General features: G+C 42.6%; 4 protein-coding genes across 4 annotated transcripts; 3 read left to right on the top strand and 1 right to left on the bottom strand.

The window, feature by feature from the left end:
* Nucleotides 1–351: 351 nt before the first annotated feature.
* Nucleotides 352–680, bottom strand: BDB00DRAFT_828988 (uncharacterized protein; the record flags this gene model as incomplete). Its single annotated transcript, XM_053123901.1, has 2 exons — nt 352–499; nt 550–680. 2 exons carry the CDS (start codon nt 678–680, stop codon nt 352–354), a joined length of 279 nt encoding a protein of 92 aa, XP_052978503.1.
* Nucleotides 681–7,924: 7,244 nt separating this feature from the next.
* On the top strand, nt 7,925–8,272 carry BDB00DRAFT_729989 (uncharacterized protein; the record flags this gene model as incomplete). The annotated part of the gene is made up of 1 exon (XM_053118298.1): nt 7,925–8,272. A coding segment is annotated over one exon (348 nt), but the record flags the coding sequence as incomplete, so codon positions are not given.
* A 672-nt stretch (nt 8,273–8,944) lies between these two features.
* On the top strand, nt 8,945–9,157 carry BDB00DRAFT_765705 (uncharacterized protein; the record flags this gene model as incomplete). The annotated part of the gene is made up of 1 exon (XM_053119535.1): nt 8,945–9,157. A coding segment is annotated over one exon (213 nt), but the record flags the coding sequence as incomplete, so codon positions are not given.
* Nucleotides 9,158–9,874: 717 nt separating this feature from the next.
* Nucleotides 9,875–10,171, top strand: BDB00DRAFT_828970 (uncharacterized protein; the record flags this gene model as incomplete). The annotated part of the gene is made up of 1 exon (XM_053123900.1): nt 9,875–10,171. A coding segment is annotated over one exon (246 nt), but the record flags the coding sequence as incomplete, so codon positions are not given.
* Nucleotides 10,172–12,643: the final 2,472 nt, after the last annotated feature.

Here is a 12,643-nt window from a genome sequence, read left to right as displayed (position 1 = left end):
TATAGGGAGGAAACAAGACAACTGACTGATGTTTTATCGTTCAAAGACTATGATATATATATATATATGTCTTTACTATAGAAATCAATGATGTGAATAAACGGAAAGATTGGTATTAAGGTCGATAATTCGGATGATGATGATAGATGGGGATTTAATATGTCATCAACGAGGTTGAGGATGATCACTTACTAGAGGTCGAAGAATGTTTATAACATTTATGTACTTCGGTGGCCAAGTACGTAACTTTTTGCATAAAAAGTAAGGTGAAGTACGTAAAAAATTTACAGTAGCCATCGTAGCTGCGACGGTTATACAGAGTCAAAGTATGATAGGCTACATCAATGGTAGCTATTTGTATGATCTACTCAAACGAGGCACAAAAAAGACAAGTACGTAAAATTCCCAAATAGGAAGTACGTAAAATTTTATAGTACAAATATACAGCGTCAGAACCGATTTACGTACTTGAGTGGCTAAGTACATAAAAACTTGGAGGCTAAGTACGTAAAAATCCAAAAAAGGAAGGTGAAGTACGTAAAAATTTACAGTACCCAATACAAAGGTACAGTAGTTGCGACGCGTCGCTGTCGGTACTTGAAAACTCTCTGACGTAATTTTTCTTGATGAATAACGAAACTGCTCCCTTTGTGTTCACTGCTTGTCACTTTCCTACACATTCCCTTTTCATCACCGCGGTTTCCTTTTCGTCACACATCCAAAACGGGTTTGTCATTGTCATTTTGCTTTCCCTGCTTAATCGTGTCCGACATGGGTTTATACAAAGGTCTTTCAAAAGCATCGATCATGCACGTCCTCCGAAAAGACACAAGAGCAGTGCGGGCTAAGAGCATTCGCAACGGACCCTGTTAAAATTCCTGTAAACCCGATTTACAGGTCTTTTTACATTTCTGTCTTCGCACCGGTCCCTGTAAAATTATCATCTTTGAAGCTCCTGTAAAACCCCCCTTCTCTTTCAAAAAGAATTCCCAAACAGTATGAACACCAACAACGACAACAGCAATCCCATGTCTACGATTACGTTCACTTCTCCCCGCGAAACCACCCTCTCCTCAAGCCGAATCGCTACTGCTGCCTCCCCTGTCGCAACTGCCGACCAAAAAAATGACGAAAGGTGCTTGGTGGCGCAATGACGAGGATCAGCTCTTGGTCCAAGCCTATCTTCTCGTCAACAAGAATGAAAAAGTTGGCATCAACCAAGATTACAAACCGTTTTGGCAACGCGTTCTTAAAGAGTTTAAAAAGGCGGCAATGACAAGAACCGCACCCCCGAAGGTCGTTGGGAAATCATCAGCGCGCAAATCGCGAGATATGCAGCGGCCGTGGCCTTTATCGAGAGGGCCATCAAAAAGTAGCGAGGCCGATGATGACAAGGTAGTCTTTTGCATAATAATATGCATATAACAGATTCGAGAAGTTCCTTTCTTTCTGAAAGTCCACATAATAGGAACAGCGCATCATCGAAAGGTACAACAGCAAAGCTGAAGCACGGTATAAGCCATTCAAGATGGCTCATTGCTGGTCTCTGCTGAAGGATGGGCAAAAATATAAGTTCATCAGCGACAAGGACAACGAGGTCACCGTGGATGGCGAGAAGGATGTGCAACAAGAAAGCCAAGGCTTTGAAGAGACGACACGCCGAAGATGACGATCTCGAGAGCCTGGATGGTGAACAGTTGAAGCTCGCCCGTCTAGAGGTCGTCGAGGAAGAAAAGAGAAGGAGACTTTTGGAAGAAATGCTGGAGGAGGCGCAAAAGGCGAATGAAGAGGCGCGACTGGCAAGAGAAGAAGCCATCATGAGCAAGGATTTGGACTCTCTTAGTCCTGCTCAAAGATGGTACTACGAGAAGTAGCAATAGGAGATCGTTGATCGAATGAAAAAAGAAGAGATGGAGAAGAATGTGGTGCAGGAAGGAGAGCTCGGAGACGGTTTGGAGGAAGAGAGAGATCGTTAACGAGGTCGTCGAAAGAATTTGGTGCATGGATACCCTCCGATTCTTCATGTGGTATCAAATCAAAACCATCAAAACCATCAACGCCACATGTCTCCTCGCGAGTATTCAAATTCGCGGCATCAAGCTCATCAGATAGTAGCCTTTCAGCTTCTTCTGCAGTCTCTCTATTCTTCTTTTCCTCTTCTGTCTCTACATCGAGCAATCCTTTGTGACCCCATCAATTTTTGATTTTTCCTTGTGAGACTAACTCCCAAGCATCTCTGGCCCATTGCATGGCAGTAAGCTGCTCTACATCATAGAGTTTGCCGAGCTAGAACTTCCGATATTTTAATTCGCTTCAGGGTGTTGCATGGCCCTGCAGTATCTTTGCTGCAGTGGCTCCGTCCATCAATAAGGCCAGAATATTAACGTTTGTTGTTGGGTTCAGTTTTATTGTTTCTGAACTTACCGATACTGTTTTTTAAAATTGGCGACGTTACTGTCTTTGTTTGATTCATCGAACTTGTTTGTTTCTGCTGGGGTCATTCTTATTATAGATAATGCGAACGTTAATACCATTTGAAGCGGAATAGGGATAGCAATCGGAGCACATTATCGAACAATTGTTGTGATCTAGTTGACTGAGAGCAAACAGCGGAAGGCTGTCATTCATCCCTGCGCAATCTTGGAATATACGGCGGATTCGAATTTCATCAGTGCATCCGCATATCCGGATCGGGTGCGCATGGCCCTAATATCCGATCTGATGCGATACATATAGAACGCTAGTGAAATCTTGAGGGAAATAACAGCAGTCATTAAAGCCGGAACAAAGAATGAGTGTTATCAGCCTTGTTGGATACAACAAGTAGACTGCCACGCTAGTTTAGAATAACCTTTTTCTTAACGCCAGTATAATGAGAAGATATAGGTCTTTTCGTTTGTGTGAAGGCGGAAGGAGGGATAAAAAAAGTAGGACAGGAGAAAAAAGTAAGCATGTCGTGCTGCTGATACATGGAACCTGTCTGTGAGTCACATAAACCGACGTACATAACAAAGCGACTTGTGTACTAGCACGTTTTTTCCTGAAGCAAAAGTATACAGTGGTCCCCCAACATAGCAAATCGGCAAAAGTGTTGAAGCAGTGGAAAAACAGTAGAAGCGAAATTGTTTTGGAAGGATGTATAAACACAAACAAGAGAATTTTCCAGAAAAGCACCGGAAAAGGAAAATGTTCAATATCTTTGCGGATTTTCTTGTGGTTTTAGAAAAAAATGAGGTTGGATAAGTTACTAAGATGAAAATGAAGTACAAGAAGAGCAGAGCAAAGTTGACTTAGGAAGTTTGGAAAGTTGAGATTGGGCACTAAGTGAAAAGTATTGGGGGGGGGGATGGCGTTATAGGCGGTGATCAGGGCAAAGCGTGTATGGCAAACAAAAGAGATAGTGTTTATAGCGAGGGCTATGAAGAAAGGCAACGGGAGCTTTTATTTCGAGAGCGTGAATGTGTATGATGAGGAGCTGACAGGGCGATAAGAGGATATGTAGCATGTAGCGGAAATAATACAGGAACGAGATCAGGACACCCGTTAATTTCCAACTTGAAATTCCCAAATGATAATAGTGAAAGTCAACGGATGCTAGGACACAATAGCTGTGTACGGATATTCGTTATCAAGACGCATCTTAATGCTACATAGACTACCAACGCTCATGAAGTTGTCACAATATAGGAATCGTAATTCGCATAGCCCATTATCCAATACATTTTCTGGCTGTATTGACTTTTTCCCACATACATAATAATAAAATATGCACCAAAAGAAGAGACAATGGGAGACCAAGAAGCATTTGGTAAAACAGCGACTGCTTGCCACCCAGTAGTATCACTGAAAATCAGAAAAAACGTTATATACAAGGATAGGCATATCTCTGTTACTTATATGTTATGCCTATGCTTTTAAAAGATTTATTCTATAAAGAACTTGAAGTCATAAGGAGAAGGGTGGATGTTTGTTTTCTATTAAAATATTTTATAAATATAAGATCGACGATAACTTGTTCATGAATATCAAAGTAACTTTTTGGAGATGAAGATATTATACCTAGTCTCCCTTCTGAACTACGGCAATTACGCGGCAAGCTATAAGAAAAACTGTTTGCTAGACAAAGCTCTTTAGATAGCTTTCTTTTTTGTCTTTTAAAATATTCGCTGACTCAACCGAAACTAATAATGTGCAGTGCCTAATTTCTTCAAAGCATATATGAAAGAACACTTTGTATTAAAACGCGATTAACCCTGGATGATACATTGAAAGTGAGATAAACGGGGGTTTGAAATTTACCATGTTATTTTTTCCATTCCCAAAAATTTTGTTAACGGATGTGCAATGAAAGGGGGTATACTGTTTTGTGATTATAAACATGTTGGGTGGAAGAAGAGAGCAAAGGCACAATGATTGAGAAATGGCATTAATGTCTAGAGGTCAACAACGTGTACAAGATTATTGGACAGACACAAAGAATTATTATTGTACGAAGAGTGAAATCGCATTTTTATTCATGGAAACAAGACAGCTATGGACAAAACAACAACTACAAGCAAATAAGGCCAGCAAGCGACATGAACAGACAGAAGCTAGCTAAAGCAGAGGTACCAATGGCGCTTCCGTGATGTCGTCACGAGACATAAAAAACAGAAGCCCAGCAACGAGCTTACATTGACCATCGTAAAGGCGAGCGACAGGGAACTGGCCAGCAACAGCTGTGTGTCCATGACAGCATAGGCACCGTGACAACCCGATAAGCATGAGCACTTATAACATAGCAACAGTAATTAAGTTATCCGATCAAGGTCAGCGCACCCTAGTCGAAGGTACTGGGTGCAAGTGCAGAACGACATCTACTTTGAATTCACAAAGGGTATAGAGAACTTGGTACAGAGTTGGTCCTTGATGTACACAAACTTGTGAGTAAACCAAACCACCAATTATGTAGCGCTCAAATTCATTTTTAAACCAACTCAACTAATGATGCATATCAATACAAGTCATACTTGAATGGTGACGCGTTAAATGTCATTGCGGCTGAACAGAACATCGAACCCAAGCAGCAACGTAATCTGTTTACCTGCGCCATACCGACGACCCTACTGCATGACTGTAATTAGATAGATATGTCAGCTGGAAGATCTGAAAAACGCTGTTGGCATGTAATATGAAGGACCGTGAATCTATCAACAACAGTGAGTGGCCGACTCTTCGTCATTGTGCTATCAACGTCTCAGTGCGCACATCCACAATAAGGGGCCCAAAAAAGCTTGAACACACCTTAAATTGGTTGACTACCACAGTACATGGTTGACGACGCCGGTCGGCTTAGGGTGTGTACGGACAGTCGTTTGACGTGATGACAACTGCGTGTCGTATAGAGTGGGTGACAACTTAGTGTCGTATAGAGTGGGTGTTCCACTAATCGAGTGTCAAAAAGATCTGACCCTACGATGATTGTGAAGGAAGAAAAGAAAACAGTACGAAAGAATGGTGACGAATGTAAAAAGAAAGATAAACGGAGAACAGAGAAGACATGGTAATTTAGGATGTGAACGCTGAGTCATTGTCTCTGATAGATTGCGGCATTTTCATCGAAGCCTAGTGCCCATCTTTCGTAACAAGAACAGTAACATATCATCGGTTATCTATGACACTCGATGTGTGAGCTACACACCCGTGCAAAAAAAAAAGAGGAAACCAGTTGCCTTTTTGAGTTATCGCATGCAGCTACCATATTGGGACAGCAGAAAAAGAACCAGGCCCCCCCACCCCCCAATTCATTTACGATGAGATGCAGATGATGAGGCTTTGCATTTTGGATAGGATTGGCGTAAAAAAAACGTTTATTGAAAATAATTATGGGCTAAATTTTATGGATGCTGCGTAACTAAACACGCTAATAAGATAATCGATGACGCTTTCAAGCTTGCAAAAAGGATTTAAAAAAACAGTAGTGAATCTGATACTTGAGAATATGCCATTCTAGTATTGCTTTTAAAGAGATAATGATTAGCCTTAATAGCTTATATAGGTTTTGTCAACGCGTCATCATTTTCAACTTACCAAAGATATGAGCAGTATAAATCGGCGCGTACTTCATATAGCCTATGGTTAGCCTATGGTTTAACAGAAACATATATCAGCGATTTCCATGTCGTTTAACAGCCCATGACCTAGAGGAATAAACGTATACTTACAGACAGTGTGCAATAAAAGCACTTATAGCACCATCATGACTAATAATTCAAAAAGAGATTAGTCACTAAAGAGAGCTTTTTTCTAATTTCAAACAAGCAACTAAGCATTCTTACCTTGTTTTATAATAGCCTACAGATTAGTTTGAGAACATCTAAGAAGATGCTTTAATAATTTAGATTTTAATGGTCTTAAACGAAGAAAATCAGTAAAACATTGTTACCTGAATTGCAAAAGATGATGGGCAAGAAGAAGGTGGAGAAAAAGGGAGGCAGAATTTGAGCTGAGGCATTTTAAATTTAACTCAGCACTTACCTTTTTTTTCTCTTTTGCACTTATCTTTATTCTCAATTACAACCATCTCCATCCGACTATGCCCTTCAACGTCTTCTCCATTAATGCACAAACTCAGAAGCAGCGTAAAACCAAAACATGTGTTCCTTGTAACACTGTCGTTAAGCTTGGAGATGGCTTAGGAAACTGGAGAACTCATGTTAGCTCATCGAGCCATCAGGCGAATGTTGCTGAATATGATGCCCGCATTGTCCGTGCTTCGGCTTCTTACGCTGAGGATATGGACATTGACAGCACAAATTCGGGAGAGGAGCAGCAGCAGCAGCAGCAGCAGCAGCAGCAGTGCGCTAGCGACGACGACGTCGAAGACGACGCTGACAGTGACAACGAGTCTGTCGACATTGCTGCTTTGCGTCAGTCGTACGGTGTTTTCCTCTCTCGGCGGCAGGAATCCAATGCTAATGCCGAATTGGCTGCTGATGTGGAGAGTGATGGTGGCAGCGACGATGAAATCGACGAAGGTGATGATGATGGTGATAATCCGCTCGATTTTAGCGTCGACTACGAGACCAACGAAGACTGGTACCCTTTCGAAAACCAGTTGCAATTTCGTCTTGCTGCCTTCTTCCACGCAGACGATCGTCTGAAAGACAGGATGATGAAAAAGCAGCTGAAAAGCCTTCTTGAAGATGTAGCCGTAATGTTTCGTGAGGATAAGGACTTGAAGGTGCCGTCTGTTCGTTGGATGATGGATCCATCGTATGCTAAGCGAAGCAAAGTACCGAAAGTAAAAGTAACAACAGTCAAAGCAGAGATCAGTAAGCCCAATACAGACGAAACCGTCGAAATTGCGGCACATATGCATAAGCCTTCAGATTGCTTGAAGCTCCTCAACGCTGATCCAACTGTCTCTTCGAGTTTGAGTGCTCTACCCGACAAAACGCCTGACCAGCGAATCGAAATGACGCAAGGCAGTAAATGGAACACCTGCAATCTATTCCAGCATCCGTGCGTCACCAATTCTGTAGGAGCAATGCTTTGGGTTGGTGATTATGCCAAAATAATTGGTATCGGGCAGCAAACGTGCAAAATTGCAAAGTTCTACACTAGACATGGTGTTACATTTGCCGACATCTGTCCTGTCAAACTGGCCAAAAAGCAGGGTAACACGGAAGTAGTCGTACTTTCCTACGAGAGCGATCCTGAACATCTATACTACGTAACAGTGCCAATCGATAGACTCGCCCTTGATTATGATGCCAATTGCAAATGGCATTATCTCGAGCACGTTGCTGCAAAGGTCACCAGTTCCGGTGCTGCTGGAGATTTCTGCGATTTCGGCAGCGGCGAGTTCATTCCTATTGACTTTACGAAGCACAGTGATTTCAGAATCGGTCTGCGTTACGATCGTCGGCTGCCTGTCAAGATCGTACCAGTGAACTTGTTCACTGATGACACCAGCGGCAACAGATCAAAAAAATGGAACAAGTTCGATAGCTGGTCTCTAACGCCCGCTGCGCTTCCACTCGCTGAACGCAACAAACGGGAGAACACGCACTTGATCGCTGTCCACAACAAATTGACTGCTTTGGAGATGCTTCCCTTTATTGTCGAGGACTTGTGCGAGCTTGAAAAGGGTGTGGTGATGTTCGATGCTGCTAGCAATCAGGACGTGTTGGTGGTGGCGCCGCTGTGCTTTATTTCGGCCGACAATCCACGGCACGCCGAACTCGTGTGTAGCAAAGGCCTTGCTTCAACTTTTCCTTGTCGCAAGTGCTACTACTACAAAGGATGTGATGAGCACTGGGCAGCTCCACCTCGCAATATTACTGACGTTGCAATGCTGTCAATGGGTCTTGATCTGGAGGATCCGGTGCGACTGCCAAATGACACTATGACAACGAATCCTACTGCTGTAGGATATAAACTGACTGGTGGGGAGGCGTTGGGCAAGCTCGAGGCGTTTGACATTACGAAAGACTGCCCAGTAGAGATACTGCACACCACGATGCTGGGAATCACGAAATACCTCCTGCTTGAATTTTGTAATTATCTTGACAGCGACGAGCTCAAAGACCTCGAGCTCAAGTGCCGTAGCTACGACTCGAAAGCCTTCCGTCGCATGCTCAGCAGTAGTCTGCGTCTTCGCCGTTCCTTTGTCGGTCGCGATTACAAGGTCATTAGCCAGCAAGCAGCCATCATCCTCAACGATCTCCTCCATCATGGCTGGTCAGCAAAAAGCGAGGAGAAAATGGAGGGTCTCCGGGCGTTCTTTGACTGCTTCCGTGTACACGGAGAGGTCATGTCGCTATTATTCATGTCCAAAATAGAAACAAAGTTCTCTTTGTACAAGCTGCTGCTGAACAAGAAGACGGAGGAATTGACGGCTATGATTGGTGTTGTCGACAATTTCCTTGTTGCGCAAGGAAATATGACCGCCAACAGTAAGATGGGTAGCAAGCCCAAGCTGCACATCTTGCATCACATCGTGGAGGATATCGAGCGTTTCGCCACTGCTATTCATTTTGAATCAGAAAAAGGCGAACAGTTCAACAAATTCCTCCGAGAACACATCTTCCACACCAACCGCCACAACCCTTCGCGAGACCTGCTTGTTTCCTTTGGACGGTATACAATGTTTCGTTGTATTGTCAATGGCGGCTATTTTCGCCATGTCGCGTCCGGTCGACTCGTTCATGCAAGCAACAAGATCATTGATTTTGTACGAGCAAACGACAGTTTCCGCAAGTTGTACTTCGGAGCTGACCGTGAAAACGTCGACAATAATGAGCACATGGTGACTCTTAAGCGAGGCGTCAGCGGTCTCTTTAGGATCAGAAAGAGCAGTGGGTGTCAAGATGTCTTGGCTGAAATTACAAGTTTGAACAAGCGTACAGGAGCAGTGTACTTAAAATTGTTCAAGCCCGTAATCACACCGTACCCCACCGTTGACTTCCCTCGTTTATCCTCTGCATATACAACGTACTTTTCCACGTCCATTTATACGAACACCAGTAAGGACGATGCTGCCAATGTCAGATTAAGCCGCTCAGGGACCGGTACGTTGGAGGTACATCTTCCAGAGTTAAGTCTCTTGGAAGCATTGGACATCCAAGTTCAAGCTACTGGTCAACAAGAGCGCATCATCAACATTGGCAAGTTCGGTTCGCTGTGGAGGCTTTTGATGTTGGCTCCGGAAGAAGTCTCGTCGTTGTGAAGACTTGTACCTCTCTTATGACTAAATTCCACTATGCTCTCTTTTTCTACTTTTCTGCTTGTGATTCTTTATGTTCTTCCCATTATCCTTTATGTTCTTCTCATTGTCATTATGCTCTTTCTATTATCTTTATGCTCTTCCCATGATCTTTATGCTCTTTCTATTATCTTTAAGCTCTTTCTATTATCTTTATGCTCTTCCCATGATCTTTATACTCTTTCTATTATCTTTATGCTCTTCCCATTGTCTTTATGCTCTTCCCATTGTCTTTATGCTCTTCTTATTGTCTTTATGCTCTTCCCATTATCGTTATGCTCTTCCCATTATCTTTATGCTCTTTCTATTTCCTGCTGTTTTTTTATGTAAGTCCACCTTATTTCCTATGTCTCATTCATTATCAATTTATCTCTCTCTTACTGTATGCTTAACTCCTAATATATGCTGCCAACATCATTGAACGAACATCCTTTTTTCATGCAGAAATGACTTAGCAAAAATCAATCACTTTTCCATGTCACATGAGCCAGACCCCCCTGAAAAAGGCCCCCCATCCAGCCAAAAGGCAGATGCATGAGACAGCTGTAGGTAAGTTTTTAGGCTATAACTTTATTTTTCGTGCAACATGGAGATTTTAGCCAATCACAGCGCATTTTCTGGGTGGTGCAGTGCCATCTTTGCCTTTTTGAGCATCCATAGTGAACGGGGGTGTACTATATTAATTATGACGCGTGACAACAGTCGATGCCAAGTATTTACTGTACGTGCATTTGATAAACAAACATCGGCCCCTTCAAACGCCACAAAAAAGATAGTTTGTACTGTGCCACCAGTCAAAAACCTGTCGTCCAGTCTTGCATAAACAGACTGAAACAGTGCGTGATCATAGTGCGACTGCTATTCGAAAAGTCATTTTCTGAAAGTAAAGAGAAAGACAGTATATTTAGTTAAGGTCTCCGTCTATCTAGCAGTGGGGGAAATCGAGACATAGCCAGTTCAGAATTGACCATAAACAAACCGTGGTCAACCGCGGAGTTGCCACTGCTCTTCGAAACAAGCCTCTAAAAAAACAAACAAAAGTAAAACACCTCAACCATCAACGTTTCAACATAGTAAACAAAGAACTTCTATTCAAATGTAAACAAAAGCAACACGGATAGATTCATGGCTCACCTTGTTTCATCGGTTGATAAACAGCTGGTGAAAGAAGCGGTTGTTTGTCAAAGCTCGGATGAAGTTCACGGGACCTAGGTCGTGTGCCAAATGCGGAATGGCTTCATATGGGTTTAAATAATTATCAGACATGTTGATAGTAAGTCCACCGAAGCCCTCTGATAATAAATACACCGTAGTACTATCAGTAAACCATTAATGTGAAAGAATGTGCGCAATTTATAATTGGTAAACTGGACAAGAGACACTTGTACAATGAACGGCCATAATCCGATATGCGCCGACGACATTCAGGTATAGGTTTACGTAACTCCTATCACTTAAAGAAACTTGTAGCCGGCGACGGCGATTATAATTCTTATAAGCTACCATTATTTACAAAGAAAAAGGCGGCTGTTAAAGGTATCAACACCGCTACCTTGTAACAAATTGTATTGTCAACAAAAACAAAAACAAAAAACAAATCTGGAAGTGGCAGGTGGAAAGGAGGCAATGGCGGGTAAAAGCGGATAGTGTTAGGAACGCGTTCCAATAAGAAGTGTAAAAAGAAAAAGCTTATCCCCAGGAAGACCGGTATCACGCGTTCAAGGGGCAACAAGCGGTGCGCGTATAAGAAAACCAACACATTCGATTAGCCAAAAGCCTTAGCCATGGATGAAAGAGTATCTGGAAAGCGTTATTTTATTCTCATGTGCTGTGTGACAAACAACCGGTTCTCTGCTATAGTTTATCAAAAGCTTTTTCTTTTCTCACACTTTTTTTATGTTTGAAACCAGCCGGCGATTTCAGTGCGATTACATTTTGCGGCATGAAAGATTTTGCAGCATAACAGTATAATTTGATCGCCTGTGGTTTTGTATAAAGCGGGTGGCAGTACGCAATTCGCGCATTGTGTACAACAATCTTTCCAGCTGATCGAGTCGCGGTGTCAGCGAAAGTGTATATTATTTTATCTTTGTTGCACATATAAAATATGTATTATCAAATGAATACCATCAGTAGAGAATTGAAGGCGCGTGAGATCTGCGTGCATTGCTCGCCCTGCCTAATATGTTTCACCGGGTTCATGCAGGGCATGTCCCCGACAGTGTCGCCGCTTGTTTTTAAACAGGCCATAAGGCGCACAGAAGGTTTATAGGGTTTCAGCAGCACGATCACAGAGGAAAGGAATGCAGGTGCCAAAAATGACTGGTATTGCAACAAGAAGCTCACATAAGAAGAAGCCATATTCACTAGAAGTAAGGGCGCAGAAGTTGATGACTGTGCTGTACACGTGATCCAAAGTAAAGTGTATGCCAAGGACAGACTGGTGAAGCTCGGTAACGGTAGAAGGGGGATGGTTTACGGCGCTTCTACACACAAACCTGGGCTAGTGTTGTTGGCTGCTTCATTCTGAATCGACTCCATTGATCCCGGATCTCAGCGCTGTTCATGACAAAATCAAAATCAATTTGCCGACGATCTCAGTGCAACGTGCAATAAGGAACAAGATAGACAAGTCTCGCTCGCATATGAAGAAGTCTTTCAACAATATAAAACACGCACAAACAAGCTTAACGCAAAGAGGAAACAAATATTTATTTGATACATTTTATCGATGTCTTAGTTTCGCTGCGCTTAGGCAGCTACAGAACCTCCGAATGCCTCCCCTCTAAGTGTCTAGAACTCGTACATCAAAGACCATAGATCAATCAACCACAAATCCATGATCTAGTATTCATTGAACTAGATTTAGAGGGTACACTTCGTCTCAAGGTCCAA

Source organism: Zychaea mexicana, assembly GCF_025766255.1.
Source record: "Zychaea mexicana strain RSA 1403 chromosome Unknown BDB00scaffold_49, whole genome shotgun sequence".
Taxonomy (NCBI): Eukaryota; Fungi; Mucoromycota; class Mucoromycetes; order Mucorales; family Lichtheimiaceae; genus Zychaea; species Zychaea mexicana.
This window is presented reverse-complemented; position numbering and strand designations above follow the sequence as displayed.